Here is a 27204-nt window from a genome sequence, read left to right as displayed (position 1 = left end):
TGCGTTTGAAAAGGCTACGGGGTCGAAAGTATCCCAGCGGTAAGCTTTCCGACTTAGCCTTCTCGTTTTGGCTGCTGGTCCCTCACCAATCGTACATATTAGTGCAGAGTGGTCGATTGCGGTGTATACGTTGCTTATTTTTCATTTTGCTGCGCCGAAAAGTAACGAGCTTATGAAGGTAAGATCGACTATTCATCCGGTACCACCGGAGTTTAACAAGGCTGTATCCAGAGCTGCGAAGCTTTGCAACAAGGCAAGACCTCTTGCGTTATTCGCGTGGCTGCCCCATTCCACTGCCCAGGCGTTAAAGTCACCAGAAATTATGGACCTCCGCCTCCTTGCGTCGTCTACTAATGCACCTAATACAGATGTAAATTTGGTAAGCTGCATGTTCGGGGCCAGGCAGCAGCGTCAAATCCACAGGCTGCCGTATTGTGCGCTTACAAACCCAGTGAAGAACTTTGTATTCGTCAGCAAAGTCGATGGGTCGCCACATACGCAAAGCGCATCCTTATCCGCGGTCCATATTCTGGGGCAGTTGGCCTTTCGGTGGTGGGGTTCGCAAATAAAGGCTACGTCGATGAGCATTTCGCTAACAGTCTGCTCTAAGAAGTCTTGAGCAGCTATGCAGAAGTTAAGGTTTAGTTGGAGTAACCTTAACATTTCATTTTGTCTTATACTTAGCGGCATGCCGGAAACTTAAAGTTGCTTGTAGCGTTGTCCGTTGACTATTTGCCATTGCGGATGCAAAAATTAAATTTAGGTGGCTTAGAAACATCCTTTGATACATCCCCTGCATCTGAAGCATGGGCATTTAAGGTGACCTCCGCAGGTGTAGTTCGCCGCAATGTGGCCGAACACCTGGCATTTAAAACATCGATTTGGTTGGTCGACTGCACGGACCACCCACCCAATCCACGCCTTATCCGCTTCGAGCACTTCTCGCTTCGTCGCCATTTCATCCAGATCCCTGATCTCAACCTGGGACGACTCAGCCTTTTAAACGGCTTCTTGTAGCTCGTTTGTGCTGTGATCCGGTTTCCTATCAAAGAACAACACACTCCTCACTTGTAAATTAAGGAAGCGCTTCCATTTATTTTATATTTTAATTCAACATATTTGTGAAAAATATTTGAATTTAAGCATCATATTGCGTGCGTACCGATCAACTTGAAATTTAATAATAAAATGGATAAAAGCAACAACAATTGGCATTAGAATCAACAAATTTTCGGATGGTGTACAAACAAAAACAAATATTTAGTAAAACCACTTCACACTGGTAAACGACTAGCAATTAGTATTTATTACAAACCGAGAAATGCTTAATATTTTTTATAAATTACAAGACCGAAAGGATCGCGGCGTCATATCGAACGATTTGATCACAGCGGAAAAACTAAAAGCGAAATCAACACGTTTAATTCAAAAGTATTAAAAGATGTATACGGGCAACTTCGTTTTTTTTTTTTGTTTCTTTTATTAACTAATTTTTGATACTATACTTAGCTTTACAATAATGTGAGGAACTTACTTAGCATTACCTATTAAGTTTTAAATTATTTGGTTTATATTTTCTATTTTTTCTCTATCTAACTACTCGGTTTGGGAAGTCGATGGGGTGAATCCTGAAAAGTCTCCGTCGTTTTCTCCTGCAAAGCCTTCTTGTCAGTATATTAGGGTGGGCAGAAAGACGGGCTATGTAGCTGGTCGACTGCTGACGTAAAAGGTCACCCACCAATGGAACTTTTAGGTCCTTTGTTAAGGCCCGGTTGCAGATGTACCAGGGGGCCCCAGTACTTAGACTCAGCCTCTTGGATTGGAAGACACTAAATTTTCTCCAATGGGACTTTGCTGCAGTGCTGAAGATTTGGCTTGCATAGCGCCAAACGGGGGTCAGTAGGGTTTTGTACAGCAGCACCTTGTTTCTCAGAGAAAGCTTGCTGATTTCCTTAAAGAGCCAAGTCATACTTTTAAGTTTTTGTCGTAAACTATGGCATACTGTTGTTATATGTTTGTTTCTAGTTAGCCTGCGATCGAGGTGGACTCCAAAGTAGCGGTGACCGTCTTTATGCTCCAGGAGTTCGCCTTGGAGAAACACTCCTGGCGACGTATCTTTGCGGATCGCGAATATGGAGCATACCGTTTTTGCCTGTTGATGGCAATTCGCCACTTCGCCCACGTCTCAAAATCGTGCAGGTATTCTTGCAGTTGGTCGGTGGCTTGGTATACACAGCTAGCTTTGGAGAGGATTGCTGTGTCGTCCGCAAATGTGGCGAGGTTGAAGCTATCGTGATGCTCCAGTGTCGTCGGGTCTACCGTCGGCATGTCGGCTGTGTATAGCCACGGAGCAAGGACTCTGCTCTGGGGGACTCCAGCTTGGGTTTCTCTTACTCCTGAGAACGTGCCGTCGACTACTACAACAGATTTTCTATTTTCGAGGAAGCTGTGGAGTATATAAAACAGAGGGGATGGAAGCAAAGTTTTAAATTGGAACAGGAGTCCTTTGTGCCACACTCGGTCAAACGCCTGCTTGATGTCAACGAATGCCGCGACGCGATACTCGAAGTTCTCGAAGCTGTCAATGATGAACTCGACTACTCGGTGAAGCTGCTCCGGTATCCCATGCCGTCTTCGAAATCCGAACTGATGCCTTGGTATGATAGGGGCAACTTCGTTCACACAATCGGCGACCAACAAAAAATTTAACTTCTATCCACTGTGTATTTTCGAGCAGGTTGTCAATGATATAAGTAGGTCGACAGCTGAGGTTTTCACCTGAATTTGGCTTCATATGGAATATGGGTATTGAATAACCTGCCCATAACAATGAAAGGGAACACCAATCTTCTATAACTGAAAGGATTCAAGTTGTTCACATTTTGAGCGAAAGCCGGTCCATTTGTTAATTTTCTAATATCCTCAGTTTATTTTGGACTTTCTTGCGAATTTTTGTTCTCTTGGCGTCAAATCAATCATTGTGTTTGGCACACACAAAGACTTTAAACAGGATCAAGTACGCCAAGAAGGATTTAACTTTTTGGATCAGATAATTTAGGACATAATCGACAAGTAGAGCTGCTGCTGACTTACGTAGCTCAGTGTCCACTTTCGCGTATCTGCCTGCCTAGCGTATTCCAACTGCTATTCCCATTTGCTCTTTGTGACTCGACTTTGGCATACTAGATAGCTCCGATTGTGCCTAAAACATAACAAGCTAGGCTCGAAAACAAGTGGTTAAAGTTTTCGATTATCATTATGAACAATCGTTTCAAAAAGGCTCTTTCCCGTTGAAGGTTGAAAATTGAAATAGACACGGTTGGCAGACGGTATTGTATGGTGTGACTGTGAATGATTTTTGCTGCCTTTTTGTCTTTAGTTAAGAATAAATGGTTGGTGTGGCTGTTAAGTAGAGGCGGTGGCAAAAAGTGTTGTCTGTCACAAATTAGAGTTGTATTTACGAAACTATATTTTTTATACCCTTGCAGAGGGTATTATAATTTTGCCATGAAATGTGTAACGCATAGAAGGAAACATCTCCGACCCCATAAAGTATATATATTCTTGATCAGCATCAAAAGCCGAGTCGATCTAGCCATGTCCGTCTCTCCGTCTGCCTGTTTCTATGCGAACTAGTCTCTCAGTTTTAAAGCTATCTTAATGAAACTTTGCAGAAGTCCCTTTTTCTGTTGAACGCAACACATATGTCAAAACCAGCTGGATCGGACCATGATATCATATAGCTGCCATCGGTCGAAAATTAAGTTGTAAGAAAAACCATTTTGTTTTTCAAGATATCTTGACCAAACTCGGCATTTATTAGTTTTACTATACTCCTCATATATAGGCAAAATACTATTAAGATCGGACCACTATATCATATAGCTGCCATAGGAACGATCGGTCGAAAACCAGGTGTATGATTAAAAACCTTTTTTGGTTATCAAGATATCTTGACCAAACTCGGCATTTACTATTTTCCCGGCACTTCTTGAAAAGGTTGTGTCTGCAAGGGTATCAGATCTTCGGCGTGCCGAAGATACCCCTTCTTTCTCGCTTTTAATTTTTTTGTATTGCTGCCAAAGCAAATGAGCTCGTTGCGCGAGCTGTATTTAGCATTGCAAAACGAGAGTTTAGGGAATCCTCTAGTCAAGACACAACTCGTTCTCCACTTGAAGCGAACAGACGTGTTTTTTTTGTGCTCTCCGTTTTGTTTTTGATTTAATAAAACACCGGCGTTTTAATTATTTATATTTTTATATATTTCTACTATTCTGTTCGCCTTCTCGCTTTATTTTATATTTATCGGGAGTGCATGCTTGTGGTCTGTGCATTTTTTTTATTTAAATATTGTTTCTTTCAAACTTGTGTTCTTGTGCATTTTTGTTTGTGCGCTTGCGCTATTTAGCTCTGTGGGTAAGCTTCTTGTTGTTGTTTGTTGTTTATGTTTAACTGCACATCGCCTCTCTGGTGTGCAAGATTTCGTGGGCAAGCAAGCAATCTATAAATAGACTACTCTCGCACTCTCGCGCTCTCTCACCTTTTTTTTTTTTTTTTTTTTTGTCAACTTGCGCTTTGATCTTTTTCTACTTTCTGCCGCTTGTTGGTGCTCCATACGCTATTAATCTAATTTAAATAACTCTCTTTTTACATTTGGCTGTGTTATTACAGTAGAGGACCATAAAATTGTCTGTTTTATAAAAACTTGCCAAATGCCAATTACGGCAAGTCAATCCAGCATACCTTGTTGGCTGTGTGATAATGTCGTGCATTCTAAATGTGTGGGTTACACTGGTCTTGTGGGGGATGCTGTTGCCAAACGAAATGGTTTGCACTATAGTTGCGCCTCGTGTAGGGAGATTGATGGTGAAATGCGGGCGTTTATGCGTCAGACCAGGAGTGGCTTTAGGGGTCTGATTGTTGGTTTTCGTAAGCTTAACGATCAGCTCACAGCCCTGGACACCCAATTTAATAGCCTTAAACTGTTAGATGAGTCTCCGGGGCCTAAAAAGCCCACTCCTTGTGATCTGCCGTTGCCTAATACCCTTCAGCCTCCGACTACTATGCAGCAGCCTACTACACCAATTACACAGCAGCTCATCTCGTTTGTTACTCCGGTAGCTGTGAGGTCTGCTGTGGACACTGATTCTGTCCCGAAAAGTGTGACATCGGCACGAGAAAAAACAGTCGAATTATCCGTGTCGTCCGCTGTCGTGGGTGTTCCGAAAGGGCGACAGCAACAATTAAATTTACAACAGCCGCTAGAAGGCTCGTCGTCCGGACTACCGGCTGTTTTAGGTACCATAGTTAATAGTGTTCCCACTGTCCTACCTGTGGCACCTAAGCCTCTAGTCGGTGTTCCACCGAAGAGACTTATTTTTGTTTCTAGGCTTGCCCCTCACTTTTCATCAGATGATGTAAAAGCCTTTATACAGGCAAAAATTCAAGCCCCAGGTATACTGGTGGAGAAATTTAAGTTCGCGTATGAAAGGGATATTGCGTCCTTTAAAATAAGTGTTCCGCCAGAAATATTTACTGATATTTGTTGTAAAGAGTTTTGGCCGGAGCACTTAATAGTAAAAGAATATAAGGCCAAAAAGAAAAATCGGACTCCGATTTTATTACCACCTATTTCTAATGGCGCATCAACTTTAGTTGCTGCGTCAAAAAACTAATTCCATCTTTCGAGCTTGCCTACCAGAATGTTAGAGGTCTTAAATCTAAACTCGCTAAACTGTATTTAGACTCTCTTGCTTTCAATTTTCAAATTATCGCTTTTACTGAGACCTGGCTGAAGCCGGACATCTCAGACTCTTCAATTCTTACCTCCAAATACACCACTTACAGATGCGATCGAGCCTCCCGTATCGGAGGAGGAGTACTTATAGCTGTCGAGTCTGCTCTTTCGTCGGAACGCATTGATCTTCCCATCTCAGAGATTGAGTTGGTGGCTGTACGAGTTGTATTTGGTACTTTTTCTATCTTTATTACATGTTCATATTTACCTCCTTTATCTAATTTGTCTACCTATCAAACCCATCTTAATGCTATTAAATCTATCTCCTCCCAAACGAATTTATTGATGGTCTACATGAAATGTCCTTACGGCAGGTTAATCGTGTGCGCAATTGAAGAAACAGATCTCTTGATCTAATTTTCGTGTTGGATTCGTTCAACAGTGTTGTGCACAGGATCAATCCGCTTACACTTCCTGAAGACCTTTTTCATCCAACTCTGGAAATGGTCATTGATTTACCAGCCCGAGTCCCTATCAAGGAATCGGAATTAGCTGAACGTATGCGTTGTTTCAGAAAGGCTGATTTTCATAAGCTTAATGATCTTATTCTGCTAGTCGACTGGTCCCAACTGTACAATTGTGCAGACATTGATGTTGCCTTGAAACTTTTTTATGACACCTTGTGCTCGATTTTTGATGTCTGCGTTCCTCTTGATTACCCAGCGAGGCCTGATAGGCCTCCCTGGTTCTCAAAGGAACTGACGAGGTTAAAAAACGTGAAGTCGAGGTGTTATGAAAAGTTTAAGAAATCGGGAAATCACTCTGATTTCTCCCGCTATGCAGTTGCCCGATCAAATTTTTCCACCCAAAATTCCATCTGCTATAAGAATTACCTTCGGCGTTGTCGCCTTCAATTTTCACATAATCCTAAGCAATTTTTTAACTTTGTCAATTCTAAACGTAAGACATCTACTTTGCCTTCTTCGGTTAAGTTTGCAGATGAGAGCGCGAACACTGATCCAGGCATAGCCGATCTGTTCGCAAACTTTTTTCAAACTACCTACTCCTCCATTAGGTATAATAAAAATCAGCCTTATCCTTATCAGTTACAGAGGTCAAACTGCATCTTTAATCCCATTATTACCGAAAGTTCGCTTCTTAGCGACCTTAATACTATCAAGCCGGTTTACTCACCGGGCCCTGATGGTGTTCCTGCTTGCGTGCTTAGATACTGCGCTGCAGCATTATGTAAACCTGTTTTAAAACTTTTTGAATTGTCCGTAAACACTTCATCTTTTCCGACCATCTGGAAGGAATCATACATTATCCCTCTCCATAAGAAAGGGAGTAAGTCCGATGTTGAAAACTTAGAGGTATTTCCAAATTATCCGCTATACCTAAAGCTTTTGAGAGAATTGTAACATCTCAACTGCAGCATTTATGTAGTTCTATTATTTCACCTTCCCAGCATGGGTTCGTGAAGCGCAGATCTACAACCACTAACCTTCTTGAGTTTACTGCGTTTGTAATTGATGGGTTTAAGGAAAGAAAGCAGACTGACGTCATCTATACTGATTTCAGTAAGGCTTTCGACTCTGTCAACCATTCCTTGTTGCTTCATAAAATAAGCCTTCTCGGCTTCCCAGTCAATCTTTTGAACTGGATATCAGAGTATTTGCGTGACAGAACCCAAAAGGTTCTTTTCAGAAATTCATTCTCTAAACGTATTCTGGTGACTTCCGTTGTTCCTCAAGGTAGTCATATTGGCCCGCTACTCTTTACTCTTTTCATCAATGACCTTCCCTCGATACTGTCTCACTCTCGAGTATTAATGTATGCTGATGATGTAAAATTATGCCTTGCATATGAGGATATTGCATCATGTTATCTCTTACAAGCGGACATTGATGCGTTTCAGGCTTGGTGTCTAGCCAACCTGTTAAACTTAAACTGCTCTAAATGTAAGGTAATGACCTTCTATAGAAGCCCTCCTCAATTTGTTTCTTACATCCTTGATAGCATACCGCTTGAGCGTGTTAATAGTACTTCTAAGGAAGTTAATGATCTAGGTGTCATCCTTGATCATAAACTTAAATTCGACTCTCATGTTAATACCGTGGTCAATAAGGCCAGAATAGTTATGGGTTTCATCAAGCAATGGTCAAAGGAGTTTGACGATCCGTACACGACAAAAACAGTTTATATATCTTTGGTACGACCTATTCTTGAGTATGCCTCATGTATCTGGTCACCACAATATGCTACCCATCAGGACAGAAACAATTCTTGTTGTTTGCCCTTAGTGGTTTAAATTGGGATCATCGTGTGCGGTTACCGTCATACTCCAGTAGACTTCTGATGATTAACCTTCCTTCTTTAATTAATCGTAGAACCATGCTGGGTGTAATATTTATTCATAAATTAATTACTGGTGAAATCGACTCTTCTGTGTTGATTAGCCAATTAAATTTCTCTATCCCTACTAGACTAACACGTAATTTTGTACCTTTATCGCTTCAATTTTGCTCAACTAATTATGCCTTGCATGAACCGTTCAGGGTTCTCTGTGATGACTATAACAAGCATTACAGAGTATTCTGCTCGGAAGCTTCTCTTCCTCGTATAAAGTCTTCTATTCTAAACTATTTAGCAAGTAGATAATCCTATTTTTATTTGTAATTGTATTTGTACACGTACTCGTTGTTTGTATCGACTTTTTTTTTTTTAATATTTTTTTTTTTCTTCATATTAACTTTGCATTTCGTGTCGTACGTTATACGACTGCGCCCCTCGGTCGGTTGGGCGGGAGGTGGGATGCAGTACGTTGCATCGGGATTCGCGTAATAAAAAAAAAAAAAAAAAAAAAAAAAAAAAAAAAAAAAAAAAAAAAGAACTCCCAGCAAGAGCCTCTTACTTACTTTTAATATAAATAAATATTATTTATTTCATATTTACTTTATTTTCTTTTACTATTTCTTTCGTTTATTTAATTTTATTTAATTAACAAACTGAATTAAAAGTTGATTTTGATTGAATATTCCAAAAAAAAAAATGAGCGCAAGTCTGTTCCACCGACCTATAAGATAAACAACAAATAGCTTTGTTAAAATAGAAAGGAAGCAGCCAGATAGGAAATGCAAAGTGCGTGTGTATACATCTGGCGTGCGGCTAAAACTGTAAGCATATGCTTAGGTACAGCGCTACAGAGCAAGTGGAAGACTGGCGACTACCGAAAAGCAAGAAATGAATGGAAACGAATGCGAAGGTCTTTTGCCAGTCAGTAAGCACGATATGATGCTAAGAACGCGCGGCCAAGATTTGTAACGGACTAAGCAACTTACATATTAATACATATATATATTTGGGAATGACCATCAGTTAATTAATTAATTCTATATTATTTTCGGATAAACCGACTGTGTCTGCTCGAAATGTGTTAAAGACTAATTTTGCAAATATATGACTAGCTAGAACTAGTCTATGCCGCAACAATGTATGTCGTCCAGCTTGTGAGCTTGTGCATTTATTATAGTAACTAGTTCCCGATTCAATTGAAAAATATTTACTTACAGGACCGTCCTGGGTCATGCCCAGATCCTTGAGTACCTACAGATTACTACTTGGTTGTGCACCCCATGTTTGTTATGTACCAGGAATATGGAACCCGCCATTACAGCGTATATTACTATGACATGGTCGACGCCACCATAGGTATCGTGTTTAATTCTGGCCTTAACTTCTTGATGTGACGTTGGTTGTTCTCCACTTATCTTGAGTAGTAATGATAAGTGTCTGATGTTTTATGATGTCGAGCGACGACGATGTAGCAGAGCAGCGACTCTTAGATGCACCGTTAAAATTTAGGTACCTGTTGCCGCTTGTGTGGGCAACGCGGTCGAATGTCATGAGGTACGTGCCAACGATGTTGCTGTCAGAACCGTTGTCGACGCTAACCTTAACCGGGCTGTCGTTGATTATGATGACACTGTCGTCCACTTCGGAAATAGGGCCCAGGTGGTCCGGTTGAGAAATGCAGTGTTCCACGGATCTAACAAGTAGTTCTTTGCCACATGTACTGCTAATCGCCCCGTTGAATCCCTTTGCACGAGTTTGCTGCGAAAATTTTACCATCGCACTCCACAACGATATTTTCTGGCATTTGCAAAACTACGACGGCGTTTGGGACTGAGAAAATTAAAACTTGAACGCTAGCTATGGGTTACACTCATACCTGTGAAATTCTTATTACATTTATATTGGCCAACGCGACCGCTACCAATAAATTCTCTGGTGTCTCTAATGCCTCTCCAGTATCAGTATTCTATTTTTTGCCAACATTGTTTCATATTGATGGAAATATCCATTTCCCCTTATTTCTTAATATTTTAAATTGCGTTTACAGTGTTGGTCAGAGCGTTGATTGTGTGTATTTTACTATTTGTCTATGGTATTGCCTAAACCTGATCATTTTCGGAACATAATAGTGGCGAAGTATTTGCTTGTTTCCTTCGAGGCCCTTTGAGCTGGATTGTGTTCTGTTACCGCAACTTTGCTTATCCCTGTTAGGACACACTTGTTTTGCAATAGCAAAACTTTGTCGAGGGGAACTAATCGACAAGAACATGATGGATGCGGCCGTGTTGGCGGCTCGCTACGTATGGTTTTGCTAAGTCGGATTTGACAACGTCCTTCACGGTGTCAAAGATGGAATCCCAATTTTCGAAATATATATGATTGCCGACTATTATCACCATATAAAACTACGATTCACTTTTGCGTGCCTCTTTTAGTACTATCTGGTTCCTTAAATCATTGTGATCGATATATTATACAATAGCGCTCCTATAACAGATGTCTTTAATTATTCTTCCCTTTACCTCTTTTAATATAGCGGAAAAAGGTTTAGCTTTTGAGGCGAAGACTTTTACGAAGCTCCTGTAATAACTAGCAATCCAGCAGAAGGGATCTAACGGCAAAAAGGTTTGTTTGTCGAGTTTACTTTGATAGTCCTGTCATGCCTCATACTGGACATTAAAAATTCAAGAATTCAAAATTTTCTTGAAAAAGTGTGGCTCTTTGACATCATCAACGTCGAAGTAACGAGTCTATATTCGATATATTCTTGGAGTACATCATCGATTGTTCTCTGGAAATACAAGCCGCTTTCTTCAAGCAAAACGAAAGTCGACAGAAGTCGTATTTTTCGCCGTTGACGGAGAAGGACATCGTTTCACAGTCATGCCTCGCAAGGGTAATTTGGTGGTAGCCCGATTTCAGATCTTAGCTCATGAAATATTGAGCTCTTCCAAAATTTGGTAGCATCATCAGATACTTATCCGCAATTGTTTTTCAATAAGGCTTCCGGAAACCTACGACCAGAAACGTTTTACCTGCGCCTGAGCCATTAATGCCATTCTTACTCACTACCCAGGTCGAATTGTTGTACGACGACCTAGATGGGCGAATGATACCGTTTTCAACAAATCTATTTCCTCTTTGTTGAAAAAATCGGCTGCATTCATGTGAAACGTATGTAATTTAGAATATACTAGTTCTTCGTCCTCGGTCCGGATTGTTTTTGTAAAATTAGAGTTTTGTCACTTATGGTACTGGAACCGTTCCGATCTGCCATTGATATGCATTGCCCCGCTTTTTAAACAGATAGCGGCACCCGCCTTCATTAGAAGGCCAAGTACAATTATACCATCGAAGGTATAATAAAGAGAATTGGCTCTAAACTCCGAGTATGGTAAGCATACTCTTAAGAGAGTATGTCTGTCCGTCCGTCCGTCTGTCCGTCCGTCTGTCCGTCTGTCCGTCCGTCTGTCCGTCCATCCGTCCGTCCGTCTGTCCGTCCGTCCGTCAGTCCGTCTGTCCGTAAGTCCGTCTGTCCGTAAGTCCGTCTGTCCGTCTGTCCGTCCGTCTATCTGTCTGTCTGTCCGTCCGTCCGTCCGTCTGTCTGTCTGTCCGTCCGTACGTCCGTCCTAGTTCCCGCGCAGATCGAGTTTGTTTCCGATAATCGATAACTTACTCCGTTTCCAAGCAATCGATAAAAATCGATATCGATATCCTGTTTTTTGGGCAATTTTGGTAAATAATAAGAGCTAGAGTCACCAAACTTGACATATAGCTTCTAAAATAAAATATATATATGCATTTGATGTTGGAAGAAGAGGGTTCGGGGTATCCCCTAGTCGGGAGCTCCCGACTAGAACCTCTTACTTGATTAATTTCAATAAGGGCTGAATGTGGTTTTTCGATGACCAGTGTCTATTACGCGTGCTCAAAATCCCAATAATCCTAACGACGATGCTGTTGAGCAAACTAATTAACTTTCGACGCCTCTGGTCTGCTCGCCTATCCGAATGTTTGACCATTTTCAATTAATTTGATAATCGCTTGCTTGTGTGATCAACGCGACTGATATCCCCAGACTGTATCCCTGGTGGGCTTGCTAGCGGTGAAAGTTTGTTGACTGATAAAGTTTCGACTATGTTGGATCAAAATCCATTACTTCCACCGGATTACGACCGCAGAAGCCCCCTGGCCCCACTGGTTCTTTATAAAGAATGGGTTGATGCCTTGGCCTTTGTTGTACTCCTTATCCTTTTGGTCACCTCGTTTCTGATGCTGGTAGTTTTGAATCGACATTTTGTCTATCTCCTCCCTTAATACTTGGACTCGATTTCCCGTGTTATTGCCAAGGCAGACCAAAAATCTTTGGGATTAGCTGAGAAGAGAACATCGGTAAGGTTCCTCTTAAGTCCAGATATGGACACACAAATTGAGTCCGATTGATACTTATGATTCGTGTACTACTGTACTGTACTCTGCCAGATAGACACAATGCTTTAAGATAGTTCTGTTTGTCTCAACTTTGAGGGAGAACTGTAAGAAGGCCTTATTGCCCTGCCTAAGTGTGCCAAGTTCCTGCTTAATCAAGTGAACCGGCCGCTTGTCGGCATACGTAAAGTCTAATCTAGCTTTAATAGCATATATATTGAATTTCGTGCCGAAAGATGCCAGAATATTGTTAGCTTATTTATTATTTAATATTTATTTATTTTTATTATTATTTTCTTAAAGTTATTTTTTTATTATTATTTATTTCTTAAAGTTAGCTTCGCCTGATATTGGTTGATAATGAGCTTTATTTATGATTACAGCCTTTGTCGCTTGGCGCCAAGACATATAAAGTTTTTGCTCCGCATTTAATTTTGGGAGAGACTTTAGAACGTCGCAAGGTAAGCCCGCTGCCAGAGTCACATCTTTGTACACTTCTTTCTCAGGTTCCGCCTTTGAGATACTTTATTTTCCCATTAAAATCGCCCCGGACCGTTGCCGGTTCGATAATAGCCTGAAACTGTGCCGTGCCCATAATTGTTCTATTGCCAGGCTGTGAACTTTCTGCCACTCTTAATTTCCGCAGGCTACAAAGTAGGTCGTCAATCCCGTCTGTCACGCTCGTAGAGTCAACATCGTTCATTTCTTGCGTCTATTTTTGAAAAATATCAAGTACTAAACTGCCTTGTTGGTAGCTGACACAGATAAAAGAAAATTAATTCAGCGATTAAAAGTGCAACGCATTAAATGTCGTTGGGCGCGGCGTTCAATCTGAATTCTTTAGTATTTGCGAAATTTAAGATTTTAAGCGCAGCGTAAATATGTTCTATTTGTTATGCCTTTGTTAAGAATACTGAAGCAAAACACGTACAATATTATCAACTGCAATTATTGGCAATGACGCAAAATTATTCTATGGTTTTTGTTTTTTTTTTATGACAAGATTTGTAAAAAACAAGTAAAAGGCTCTAGTTGGGAGCTCGCGAATAGGGAATACCCCGAACCCACTTCTACTAACACCAAATGAAGCTCGCGCTACGCGCTCTTTTGCTTCAACAGTAATAAAAATAAATTAAAAGAAAACAAATGCTCCCTTTTAAGGGTTCGAACTCGCCGCCTCTATTCAACAGCCACATCAATAATTCAGTCTTAATAAGAAACAAGTAAAAGGTTCTAGTCGGGAGCTCCCGACTAGGGGATACCCTGAACGTTCTTATTCCAACACCAAGTAAATTAATAAAAAAAGTTCCCTTGGCAGGGATCGAACTCGCGACAGACCGCACCACTTGCTATGCCTCTACTCAACAGCCACACCAACAATTAATTACTTATGATAAAAAAAGGAACTAAAATAACATTACAAAAAAAAGATGCAATTACCATGCTATTAGATTGCGAAGCAGACGCGCATGAATGTGTGTGTGTACATGTATACAGAAATTCTGAAAGCTGCTGCCCCATTCAATTGCGCAGTTGCATATTACTTTGGTTTTTCTTAACCGATCTTTATGAAATTTTCTACAGTATATCTTATTGTACCATAGAATATTCGTGTATTCTGAAAAAAGTCAATTGCATTGAAATTGTGGCTTAAATTGGTTAGCAATAAAAGTTGGGTTATTAAATTGATTTATAGCTCTGGGTTGGTAGCGGGGAGGTGGCGATAGGTATGAAATGAAAGATACTTGAAATATCTATAATATTCTAGAAGCAACATATCATATTTGATGGCTCTAGCTCTTATTATTTACCAAAATTGCCCAAAAACAGGATATCGATATCGATTTTTATCGATTGCTTGGAAACAGAGTAAGTTATCGATTATCGGAAACAAACTCGATCTGCGCGGTAACTAGGAGCATCTACATCTAAAATTTCAAGTCTCCTAGCTCTTATAGGTTCTGAGATCCTTTGGCTCATACATACGGACGGACGGACGGACGGACGGACGGACGGACGGACGGACGGACGGACAGACGGACAGACGGACAGACGGACAGACGGACAGACAGACGGACATGGCTAGATCGACTCGGCTATTGATGCTGATCAAGAATATATATACTTTATGGGGTCGGAGATGCTTCCTTCTGCCTGTTACATACATTTGGATTTTGCACAAATACAATATACCCTTATACCCATTTTTAATGGGTTCAGGGTATAAAAACTGAATAACCCGGAAACCAACGGCAACAAGGTCGGCGTCAGAATGACCGACAGCAGCTAACTGATAATTCTAATTATTGAGTTCACAACATGCAAAGAAGTGAACCATTTCCAAATTAGTGACGCGGAAGGATGAAACGTCTGGTAATTGATTTTTGAAAGTTAAATCAAAGGACAATCGACGATAAATACCCTATCCCAACAATTTCGACCATATTGGCAAACATGGATGAGGCCCAGTACTTTACAACTCTGGACCTCAAATCGGGTTTTCACCAAATAGAATTGGCGGAAAGGGACAGAGAAAAGACTGCATTCTCTGTAAACAATGGGAAGTATGAATTTTGCAGGCTTCCATTTGGACTAAAAAACGTCCATAGCATTTTCCAGAGGGCAATAGATGACGTCCTCAGGGACCAAATCGGAAAAACTTGTTACGTCTATGAAGATGACGTAATAATTTTCACCCCTAACAAGGAAGACCACATCAAGCACATTGAGTGGGTCTTGAAAAGCCTTAGGGACGCAGGCATGAGGATTTCCCAAGAAAAGTCCAAATTCTTTAAAAAGCGTGTGGATTTACCGTATGCAGAGGCGGAATCCACCAATCGGCCGACAAAACTCAGGTCATAAAGGAGTTGCAACCACCAAAAATATTTTTCGGCCTTAGATCATTTCTAGGGTTAGCAAGTTATTATAGATGTTTTATAAAAGGCTTCGCCACCATTGCAAGACCGCGAACGGACCTTATAAAAGGCGACAACGGCAAAATAAGTGCTAATCAGTCCAGGAAGGTTCCGATTAATCTAAGCTCACAACATCTACCTTCAACAAACTTAAAGACATATTGGCATCAGTAGACGTGCTTCTGGTATACCCAGATTTTAAAAGACCATTCGACTTAATAACAGACGCTTCGCCACACGGCCTAGGGGCAGTGTTAGCCCAAGATGGCAGACCAATCACAATGATTTCCCGGACACTACGGCACAATGAAATAAACTTTGCGACGAACGAACGGGAACTCTTGGCCATAGCATGGGCCCTCAAGAACTCACGAAATTACCTGCATGCTGTTAAGAACTTAAACATTTACACAGATCACTAGCCGCTAAGGCTCGCGGTATCAGATAAAAATCCTAACGCTAAGATAAAGCGCTGGAAATCATTTATCGACAAACACAATGCAAATATCATCTACAAACCAGGTAAAGAAAATCAAGTGGCTGACGCTCCGTCTCGCCAAAACCTGAACGCTTTAAGCAACGACTCCGATTCAAAGATAGAGTCAAATATCGCCACAATTCACAGTGAGCAGTCCCTTACATACACCATTGAAACAATAGAAAAACCAATAAACTGTTTCCGTAACCAAATACTCACCGTCATCCACGGGGGAACTACTGCATGTCGACATTTTTTCTACAGACAAACAATTATTTTTTGGCATGCATTGACAAAGTCTCGAAATTCGCCAAGGTCCAAACAAGAAACTCACGAGTAATCGTTGACATAAAAACCCCAATACTTCACCATTCATTCCGTCACTAACAGAAAACCGATAGAAATAGTGCACTCAGCCCCAATAGAGCTAGAATCTCAAGTAAGGGAACAACCCCTAAGAGCCCAAGACAAGAGCCTCGAACAATCAAATTAAGATAGGTCACATAGAGAATTCCAAACAGGAGAGCAAGTATGGCTAATAAAAAACTGACGACTAGGTACTAAGCTAACGTAGTGACGTAACCGATGAAACGATCAACGCTGACCTTGTCACGACGGTTCTTATAAAAGGGAGGGTGGTACATAAAGACAACCTCAAATAACACGTTTAAAGATACCTTTAGTATTTAAGCAAAAAAGTCTAAAAATTATTCGTTGTTTTGTTCTGATACCAACCGCACTTACGACCGCAACAATGAAACTGACAAATTACACTCATTCTGACTACATACCCGTAGCAGACGGTGACGTGACTATTTGGGACAAGTACGGCTACCTGAGACACACTACGAACATGACAACGTACGAGACTTACGTGGAAGAGACCAAGAACACTATGTAATTATTCAACCAGGAACACATCAGGGAAGTACTGACTACAGACCTTGCACATATCAACACATTAACAGCAACAGTAAAGGTTAATCATAGACATTCTCGTAGTATACATATTTTAGGAACAGCCTTAAAAGTAGTAGCAGGAACTCCCGACTTTGACGATTGGGAGCAAATAAAGTTTAGGCAAACGCAGTTAATAGATTCAGAAACCAAACAAATAGAAATAACTACAAAACTACAAACGAGACTCAACGAACAAACAAAGACCGTAACCCTCAATACACAAAACTGACGGGACCGCTATAGAACACCTCTACGAGACATTTTTGGCAAAAAATAGAATGATAATTACAGATTTACAAAATTTAATCCTCGCCATCACTCTGGCAAAAATAAACCTGATCAGCCCAGCAATTATAGATTAAATTGATATAAAAGAAATGACACTAACTAAACACTTCACAAATGCTAGCGTAGCAGACATATTAGAAGTAGCTAGAATCAAGCCCTTTCAAAATAGCGAAATATTGTACTTCCTAATTATATATCCAAATCCTGAATTAGCCTGTAAGACAATCAACGAACTGCACTCAGCAGCTCATATCCGGCACTCCTGCACAGTGCAGCACGCGCCCGGGCCATCGCTTACCATCATAGATGACGGTGCAATCATTATCAACGATGAGTCCGTCACAATCACGGACAATGGATGGCCACATTTATCAATAGCTATGGTGTCCTTAGGAAAATGCCAGTCGCGTCCGCCGTCACGCAGATCAATGTTACCGAGTACCGGGAACATCTGAGTCTGCCATTTCTTTTTGAATTAAGCGTGACGAACCTGCAACACATCGGCCACCTACGGTCTAAATTGTTGTCGGTACCAATCATCAGCAGTGGTACCACCCTGGCCCTAGTCTTCATGAGTCTATTCGCCATCAACATGATTCGTCAACGTTTTAAACGCAAGCGGCAGACTGCATTGGTGGCAAACGTGCTGGCAAACGTACGGAAGCCCGAGGACGCCCTTCACTTACCTGAGAGAAGAGTTATCACCAGCTAGTCCGATTGGGCAACCGTATCTTACAAGTACTCACAACACACAGCACCGAGCTTGTGACGTCAACATCGTCGAGATGAGCGACTCTTCATTGAGTCAAGGATTAGATCCTTAAGTGCAACTTTACTTCTCGCCAACCGCAAGAACAACCAAATTGTCAAAGATATATTTATCATAACGTCGTACCAATTAACATCGCATAAAGCTACTCTAACATCCCTGTCTCGGGAGCTGTATTTTCGCGAGATTATCGTAGATTTCGTAGTTAATTCAAGTCTCGACTAAGATTTTTAGTATCTTCGTCGGCAATCGGCGTTCATGAGTGAAAAAACCAAGCATAAAGACCACCATGAAAGGACTAACTAGATACCAAACTGACGCCGAACAAGATGTGCGTTCAGTTGTACTTGTTTAGAGCTCAATAAAACAACCAAGTAAGCATCTTTACTGTGATGAAGAGACAGCGTGAAGAGCAGCAGCTTGCCACATACGGTATTATTTAAGGACATTAACGTTCAAAAAAATAATTGTTATAAAGATTTAGCACAAATCTAGATACTTGCAGCAATAAAGATCAGAACGTGTTAGTTAGAGCAGTTGCAAATAATATTGACGATTCGCATAGAAAATTAATCCACATCTCATGTAACTAGCTATAATCAGGTAATATCATTATCCATAATATAATAATATATAACATTCCATAATATATTCGAGTAATTAAACGCTACACTAACAAAAAGTTTGCGCGTATTGTTAGCGTTTGGCTATTAGGCTAGTCTAAGTTACATTTCGTGACAGACTGTATAAAATATATCTGTTTATAATTTTAGATGCAAAATTAAAAAATACGTTGGAAATCCAAGCCTTTAAAATTTTTACTTTTGATCATCAAAGAGTATTTGAAGTTATAGCACTTAGATTACCAATTTTTTCAGCAGTATCGTTAGATGCGACACAGTGCTGACACTACCATAATAGATAAGGCAAGTAAGCATCCATTTCTTAGGCCGCATTTTAACTCAAACGGTAAAGCAAATTAACACCTGAACCCAAATAATAAGAAAGTTTGATTGTTTTTGGTTCTCCCAGTTCTATCAAAAGCCGGGAATTCCCGAAAATTTGTAAAAAGCGTATATTTCCAAGGTATTAGCTTCAATAGCCAGTGAAAAAAAGACCAAGCGTGGGCCAGGCTTACAGGACCAAAACACAGACGAAAACCCTTGATGGACCACATAACAAAGACACCCCTGAATAGAGGACTATTGCAAGCCAAGAGGCAGACGACATTTACGTCGGCTCCCTGCTACCTCACCTACCAACACAATGATCGAATATTTTTTAATCCAAGAGACAAAAAATACATCTCGACCGTCTGGCAAAACTATCACGCGCTAGAAGAAGATGGTAAGTCTGATATTACCATGATACAAAGCAAGTTATACCCCTATTCCGTTACATATAGGCGAAATATTAACTATCGACAGACGCAGAACTAAGATGTAAAGCCATTAAAGAACAGAATAATGCAGAGGTTAAACGAAGACAAAAAAGAAATGTTCAAGTAGATAAGGTTCATGTCAAATAAAATACGGGACTTGCGCCTTTGTACAATGAGGAAACAGTAGATTCGGACTTCGGGAGCACAGTCTTAATTATAGAGACAGTGGTTCATAAAGATAATATGAGATTACAAATATGTAAACTTACAATGAACACGACAACTTGGATTCTTATGGATGCACACACAATTTGAAAATATGCTTAATATTTAAGTACTAATGAAATAAAAAGTAAAGCAAAGAAATTGAAAAATAATTTTCTTCCATCGTATATAAGACAGATACTGGACTCGAACGTACGAAACATGAGAACCTTCCTGGTAACAAGATGTATCCACCATCGGCACGCTAAAAGCACCGTTTGAAAAGTAGTAGCTGGCACTCCGGACCATGGTAACGTTGAAAGACTTAAAATGACACAAGAACTCATTGAATTTGAAAATAGACAGGTCAACATCAATACAAAACCGCAAAATCTCCTTTTCATTACCAAAAAAAAATTAACATCGATGAACATGTAAATTAATGATGTTCTATAGGAATTATTATTTACAGGCTTTAAATCTCCTCGGTGGATTCAGATATTATGGAATGAATCAAAGAGAACGTTGCAATTTATCGCTTTATAACTTTTCTTAGACCGAAAGCAAGGAAATATTTTCCTAAGCTCAGCCCCTACTCTAATGTTGCACTTCAGCGGCAAATTTGGCAAATGCTGACCTTGTATTTCCACAAGCTTCGCAATGCCTCAGCTGGCTGGTCCGCTTATTTAGGGCTGCGACCGGTGGCTTTTTTTAAATCGCCGACTCCACGAAAGCTCCGGCTGCGTGATCGTTGATGGGCTTTCAGTGTTAACTTCTCTCCCAATAGAATCATGATCATCCCCGGTTTTAAAGCGGTTGTTAAATTCCAGTTGCATCCTTCCGGAACGAACCACATACTGCCTCTCACCCTTGCCAGGCTCTCACCATCAATGGTGACAGCCGCATTGCTGTCGTTAACGATTAGCACGCCATTGTCGATTTTTTTCCAGATTTCTGCTAGATGACTGGGCCAAGAAGGTGCAGAAGTTATGTGATGTTGTGGGGCTGCGAATGTCTACCGCCTTCGCTTCGTTGTTGCATTCTGTTACCATATCACCGTCTAAATCGATTATAACTCTGCCTTGTGCAACAGGGAATATCTGTACTCTCCTACACTGCAGCTTAACCTTAGAAAATATGAGATTTTGTATCTCGATACTGGGGATTATATTTCTAGCTAGTAAAGTCTCGTATAAGTGATCAATAAATTCTTTCTTGGTGACACTCAAGATTTGGTAATTTGATCTGTGGTTCTAATGTTGACATCTACCTGTCTATCGTTAGCTTCAATGAGCTGTTCTTTTGCTCGCCTGGACCATATCATCCTGCCCAGGCGTGCCGGCTATAACCTTTAAGGCTGTTCCTTTAAAATCTAACCTTCTGGCGGTTCTATGGTAAGAACTTAAAGTGGACAACAGAGTTGTCAAATGGTTTTAATCGTACTCAAATACTTTCGTATATGCAACTGATAGAAATAATAGGACAATTTCCTAGAAATATTAATTATGTCATAAAACACGCTTAGATTTGTCAAGTGCCGCAAGTATTCATATTCTTCCCAAATAAGTATGTGCCCGTCTTCTATTGGAATGTAAGTTGAATGGAAGTAATTAGTCAGTCGAAAGGTCGAAAGGGTGTTAAGATACCATAGAAGGAGTACAATCCTAAAATGAGACAAGCATATTTAATTTTAGGTACATATTAATGATAAGAATACAGTTGAGCAAAACTAAACTCAGAGAAATAATGAAATGAGCTTAATTTAAGTTGTCCCTGTGTACGTTTACAAGGTGTATACCAAACTGATTTTATAATAACGAAGTTATTGTCTCCAAATTGATGACACTTCGTTGTCATAGTAAATGGTTTTCTCCTGGAAAGATATTCAAAATTTAGACGATCGGAATTTTGTGGTTTGCTTTCGTTCGAGATATTATTGGCTGGACATTAGAAAATTTTGATTATTTGTCAATGCAAGTTAAAAACTGCTTTCTGTCCGAATGATGAAATGGTCATGTTAGGCTCCAGGTGGGGGTTCCCGACTTAGGGATACCCTGAGCCTTTTCTACCAACACCAAATGCAGCTCGTGCTATGAACTTGATTCCTTAAGCAATAATAAATATTAATTCAAGGAAAATAGGGGCGTGGCGATGGCTATAAAATTAAAGACACTTAATATTTATAGCATTCTAGAAGCTACATGTCAAATTTGGTAACTCTAGCTTTTAAAACCTAAGAAATCGTGATTTCGATGTTTATGGACTGCTTGGAAACATTTGCACAAAAACATTATACCCTTTTTAGCCATTTTTTTTTTTTTTTGGATTTAATGGGACCGATGGGTATAAAAGGGGGATTTTTTCCAAAAATGTTCAGATATCATTTGTTGTGAATTTTGTAAGCACGGTACAACGCCTTTTGGCACCTTTTCGGGCTTAATGTAGCTCTAAGCCGCCAGAAACTTGAATTTTCTTCCAGCCAACTGCCACTCGGTAAAGGGCAACCGGGAGTATCTCTAAAAAATTAAGAGAATCGGTCTCGCTATCGGAGTGCACTTCGTCCTCTATAACAGCATTTCCCGCAAAAGCCCGTTCACTGTACTTATCGGATTACTTCGTCGCGGCCAGTTGGTTAATGTTGATTAACCTATGTCGATTTTGACCCGTCATTATTTCAGAGTTATTGAGACGCGTTAAAGCTTGCGGTTGATCAAACGGAACGTTGGGTTTCGTTTGTTTTTTAAACTCGGTTGCCTGTCTGAATCTTGCCATGGACTGGTCTAGGTCTGGTCTACGTCCATTAACTCTGGAAACTGTATTTGCGACTGCTTGCTACCAGAAGCTTGCTGTTTGCCACCTTGGGTATTGTTTCTTGAAAAATGTGGATCCTTTTCGAATTGACCGCCACCTTGGGGTTGACCATGCGAAGCCAGCCACCTTCGAGTTTCTGTGCGCGCTTATCTCGCTGCCGTTTCCTTTGCTAGGGAAATACGTTCAAACGCTCAAATACGACACAAACGCATGCAGCGCATCTGAGTTAGCGGTTTCCTTGAGGATGTCGTCCGCAGCTACCTCGAGTTTCATAACTACTATATATATTTGTGAAAAGGGTGAGCCTCTTCTCAACCTCATTATAACACTCCACCAGATTGTAGTACTTTTATTTATGTATGCAATATTTATAATAATATAATTGTTGAAATTTATGTAGAAGTGTTGTCAGTTGAAAAATGCAGTCTCAAACTGCCCGTTTATATTCGGATTTTATTTTATTGCAAATAAATTGCACGTGCAAACAAATAGATATATGCAAAATATAAACATATATATATCTGTTCTTCTGCTTATCAGATAAAACGTGCATTCGAAAGATTGCTCCTAAATTTTGTAGTCAGAAGGAAGTAAAGAAATCACTAGTTCCCCTTCATACTTAGGAATATGTATGAAATATGATGATTAAGTAGTAAAAATATGTTATTTTTTTAAATATATAACATATATTGGCTTGTCAGTTCTCATTTGAAAGGGCTATCCCATTGACGGGCTGCTTACAAATGATATAATTTAGAATTCTGTCAAGTTGATAGGGTACAAAAAGAACAGAAAAGAACATTATTACATTGCTTGTATAGAGAATATCTAATAATAGCCCAAAACCACTATTCTCGAAAATATTACATTTTCAAACTCATTACGTGGTTCCTTTGGCAAGTGACCGTTGTCGGTTATAAGTGAATGGCAAAAGTACCGCTTCTATAAATAAACAGCTGATCGGTTTGATTTGATTTACCTAACAGCCTTAAAGTTTTTCTCCGAAAAGTGATATAATATGACCTCGAAGTAAGGCCTCCTTTTAATGGACCCTTCGGGATTTGTATGAGCAATCTAGTATGGAAATTGGGGCCTTAAAGATAAGCACCGTGTTGTGTGATGCTAGAATTTCTTTGCTACATCCGTTATGTTAATTTTAATAATAGCCCATGCCTGATAGTATCTTAAGTTGCCGTTGTATGGCTCACACACTTTGTACGCGTCCGTAAATGCTTGTGTGCGTGTTCAAAGGTTCGTGGTATTTCTTCGTTTCAGTCACCCCACGTAAGGAATGTCCAAATGAGTCGAGGGTGGTGTCTATTTAACGCAGGACTCAGTTCCTCAGGACTCAATTTTCGGCGGCGAAACTTAACCTTTTCGTGTATTTTATAAAATAAAAGCAATTAAAAATTGGCGATAACGCGGTGGCAGCACGATTGTCGAGTGTCGTGCATCAACGATACTACATAAAGATAAATTTTCGATAGCTTTGAACTATCGTCAACGGTTCGAGATGAGCGAACGAGAGCTGCTAACTATCGATGACAAATCATTATAAATATCGAATATTTGACTTGACGGAGGCTATTGTATATTTACAATATTTGAAACTAAAATACAAAAAATACCGTTTGTATTTGCAATATTTTGTTTTCTATAATTAACTATAAATGTAATTGTAAATTTGTTATAATCCAAATTGTCGTTCATATTCCTTTTGTCGATTTGCCGGCTAGACAGAGATCAACCAGGGGTGAGTAAGACCTCGATAAAGAGTCGGTTAACAAAATAACTCATATTTGAACTTGAACTAACGAATTTCGGCTACTTCTCGAACATTCTATCGGACAACCTAAAAAACATGCATACGGTGGACAGCCTAACGGAGCCCTCCCCACCACGAGTTGGCCATGAATGCACTTGCCAACTCCCAAATCCTGACGGGCACCCGCCTTACACCCTTATCTCACCCACCATAACTCCTTACTCGAACATTTCACTATTGCTCGTACAAAAAAATTTAATAAATTAACACTTAACATATTTCACAATTTTTCTTTGTAGGGCAGACGCGAAAACGGCTTCACGACACTAACACCTGGGACGAATAAATTACCTTAAGTTTACCATAAATGAAAATTATGATCAGTAAATTACTGCATTTCGTCACCGCCTGCGCGTGGCCTCTACTTATAAATAATAGCGCTTTCTTATAATTAATAATAATAAATATGGATTATTAGAATAATAATAATTAAATTAATATAATATAATGCCATTTTCATCTAAATTATTCGATTGTTTTTTTTTTTTTAAATGTTTTGATCAATTTCGATTATTTAATGTTATAAATGAAAAAAATCTGGGTCCACCCAGAGGTGGTGGCCAATCCGATCCTCTGGTGACCTGATCCTCGCCTGTGGCACCTCCCGTATTGTGGGACTTCAGTTTTGGCGACAATAATAAATTTAATTCAACATATATGCATATATATTTTTGCATCTTTTTTGTTCACTTTTATTCAATTTATATTTTTTTTTATTTTTTTTTGTTTCTATGCGGCCGGCTTGCACTTGACTCTGGATCTTTTCTTACTTATCCTCTTCCCAACAACAAAAACCGCACTCACTTTCAAAAATGTACAGAGTCACGCTAAGGAACTGGTGGCTCCGATAATTGCGCACCCCTCGAATCTATCGATAACTTTCCTTCAGCTGGCAATACCAAAAACAGCATATTGTTTTATGCAGTATTTATTTGTTTAATCGTATTGCTGCCCGTAACAAATTTAATTGAATGCTTTGTTATTAATGTAAACCTTAGATGTAGTTATATAATAAATTTCAAAAACAATAATACATATACACGAGAAAGAAAGGCTATCTTCGGCACGCCGACGATCTAATACCCTTGCAGACTCAACCTTTTCATAATGCTTATAGTGCTTTGCCCGTATCTAAGAAGCACAGGAAAAATAGTTGATAGTTAATATCTTGATAAACAAAAAAGGTTTTTAATCAAAAACCTAGTTTTCGACCGATCGTTCCTATGGCCGCTATATGATATCCTGTACCGATCTTAATAGGATTTTGCATTTATATGAAGAGCATAGTAAAACTAATAAATGCCGATTTTGTTCAAAATATCTTGATAACCAAACATATTTTTCATACAACAACTTAATTTTCGACCGATCGTTCCTATGACAGCTATATGATATAGTGATCCGATCTTAATAGGATTTTGCATATATATGAGGAGTATAGTAAAACTAATAAATGCCGAGCTTGGTCAATATATCTTAAAAAACAAAATATTTTTTCATTCATCAACTTAATTTTTGACCGATTGTTCCTATGGCAGCTATATGATAAAGTGGTCCGATTAAGCTGGCCCCAAAAAGTATATATATTCTTGATCAGCATCAATAGCCGAGTCGATCAAGCCATGTCCGTCTGTCTGTCTGTCCGTATGTATGAACGCAAGGATATCAGAACCTATAAGAGCTAGAGAAATTTTAGCTGCAGGTCCTCGTAGTGCCTGAGCAGATCGAGTTTGTTTTCGATAATCGATAACTTACTCCGTTTTCAAGCAATCGATTAAAATCGATATCGACATCCTGTACTTTGAGCATATTGGGTAAATCATAAGAGCAATTCACCAAACTTGATATGTTGCTTCTAGGATATTATATATATATCAAATATCTTTCATTTTATACCTATCGCCACCTCCCCGCTACCACCTCAGAGCTATAAATCAAGTTAATAACCCAACTCATATTGCCCATCAATTTAAGCTACAATTTTTATGCAATTGACTTTTTGAGAATACACAAATATTCTATGGTACAATACTGTATGGTACAGTACTGTAGAAAATTTCATTAGGATCGGTTAAGAAAAACCCAGCTAGCGGTCAACGCAATCTCCAAGAATATATGTATACATGCACACCCACATTTATGAGCGTCTGCTTCGAATTCTATCAACAGCATCGCAATTGCGAGTGTTTTCTGTGCTGCTATTTTTATTCTTTTTTTTTCTCAATAGTACTTAATTATGGGTGCGGCTGTTGAGTAGAGGCATAGCAAGTGCTGCGGTCTATCGCGAGTTCGAGCCCTACCGGGAAAACCATTTTTTTTTTTTGGCTGGTGTGGTTGTTGAGTAGAGTCGTCGGCAAGTAATGCGGTCAGTTTCGAGCTCGAGCCCTGGCAAGGGCTTGTTTTTTTTTTTTAATTTATCTTTATTACCTCAAACGAGGGCGTTGCGCGAACTGCATTTGGTGTTGGAATAAGAGGATTCAGGGTATTCCCTAGTCGGGAGCTCCCGACTAGAACCAATTGTTAAAATTAAATTTCAAATTATATTTAAGAACATACATATATACGTTGAATAAATTATATTGTTAAATATAAGTAGTATTAACATCTCAATTGTTTATATGTATTTTGTTTTGTTATTGTTTTTGAAATTTATTATATAACTACATTTAACGGCTTACATTAATAACAAAATATTCAAGTCGTGAGGCGGCAGCTAAGGTGACCACTCCACAGTTTTGAACCCGCGGCAAGGAGCCGTCGTTTGCGTCGCCAAGGTCATGGCAAGGGTCCATTGGTAGTATTATTTTATCGTTTTTTTAGTTTATAAGCATCAATTGTATTAGTATAAGGTAGTAGATTTTTAAGAGGCAAGAAGCCGCCAAGGGAGTAGATTTGTAAGAGGCAAGAAGCTGCCGATATTATAATTAATTTAAGTTAACATTAAAAGGCAAGGAGCCGTTAGCTGCATAGTTCGTGTATTATAAGAATAAGTGCACAGTTATGGGCAAGTAGCCCTTCATAGTTTGAATTTAGCCGCCGGTCGCCGCAGCAAC

The 27204-nt window shown here is 39.7% G+C and overlaps 1 protein-coding gene across 2 annotated transcripts in view; it reads right to left on the bottom strand.

Moving 5' to 3' along the window:
• The window catches only part of LOC115768658 (G1/S-specific cyclin-D2), a 76842-nt gene that overhangs the window by 9029 nt on the left and 40609 nt on the right, over nucleotides 1-27204 (bottom strand). The window contains exon 4 of one of the 2 annotated variants that reach the window (XM_030713340.1): nucleotides 21105-21179. The exons of the other annotated variant lie outside the window; for it this stretch is intronic. Coding sequence (XP_030569200.1) covers nucleotides 21130-21179 — 50 coding nt within the window. The 3' untranslated portion in view covers nucleotides 21105-21129. Of the gene's footprint in view, nucleotides 1-21104; nucleotides 21180-27204 lie in introns of those variants that run through there. 2 annotated transcript variants of the gene reach the window in all.

Source organism: Drosophila novamexicana, unplaced genomic scaffold, assembly GCF_003285875.2.
Source record: "Drosophila novamexicana strain 15010-1031.04,08,12 unplaced genomic scaffold, DnovRS2.1 tig00001900-arrow-arrow-pilon, whole genome shotgun sequence".
Lineage (NCBI taxonomy): Eukaryota > Metazoa > Arthropoda > Insecta > Diptera > Drosophilidae > Drosophila > Drosophila novamexicana.
The sequence above is the reverse complement of the archived record's forward strand: the minus strand, read 5'-3'. Positions and strand labels throughout refer to the sequence as shown.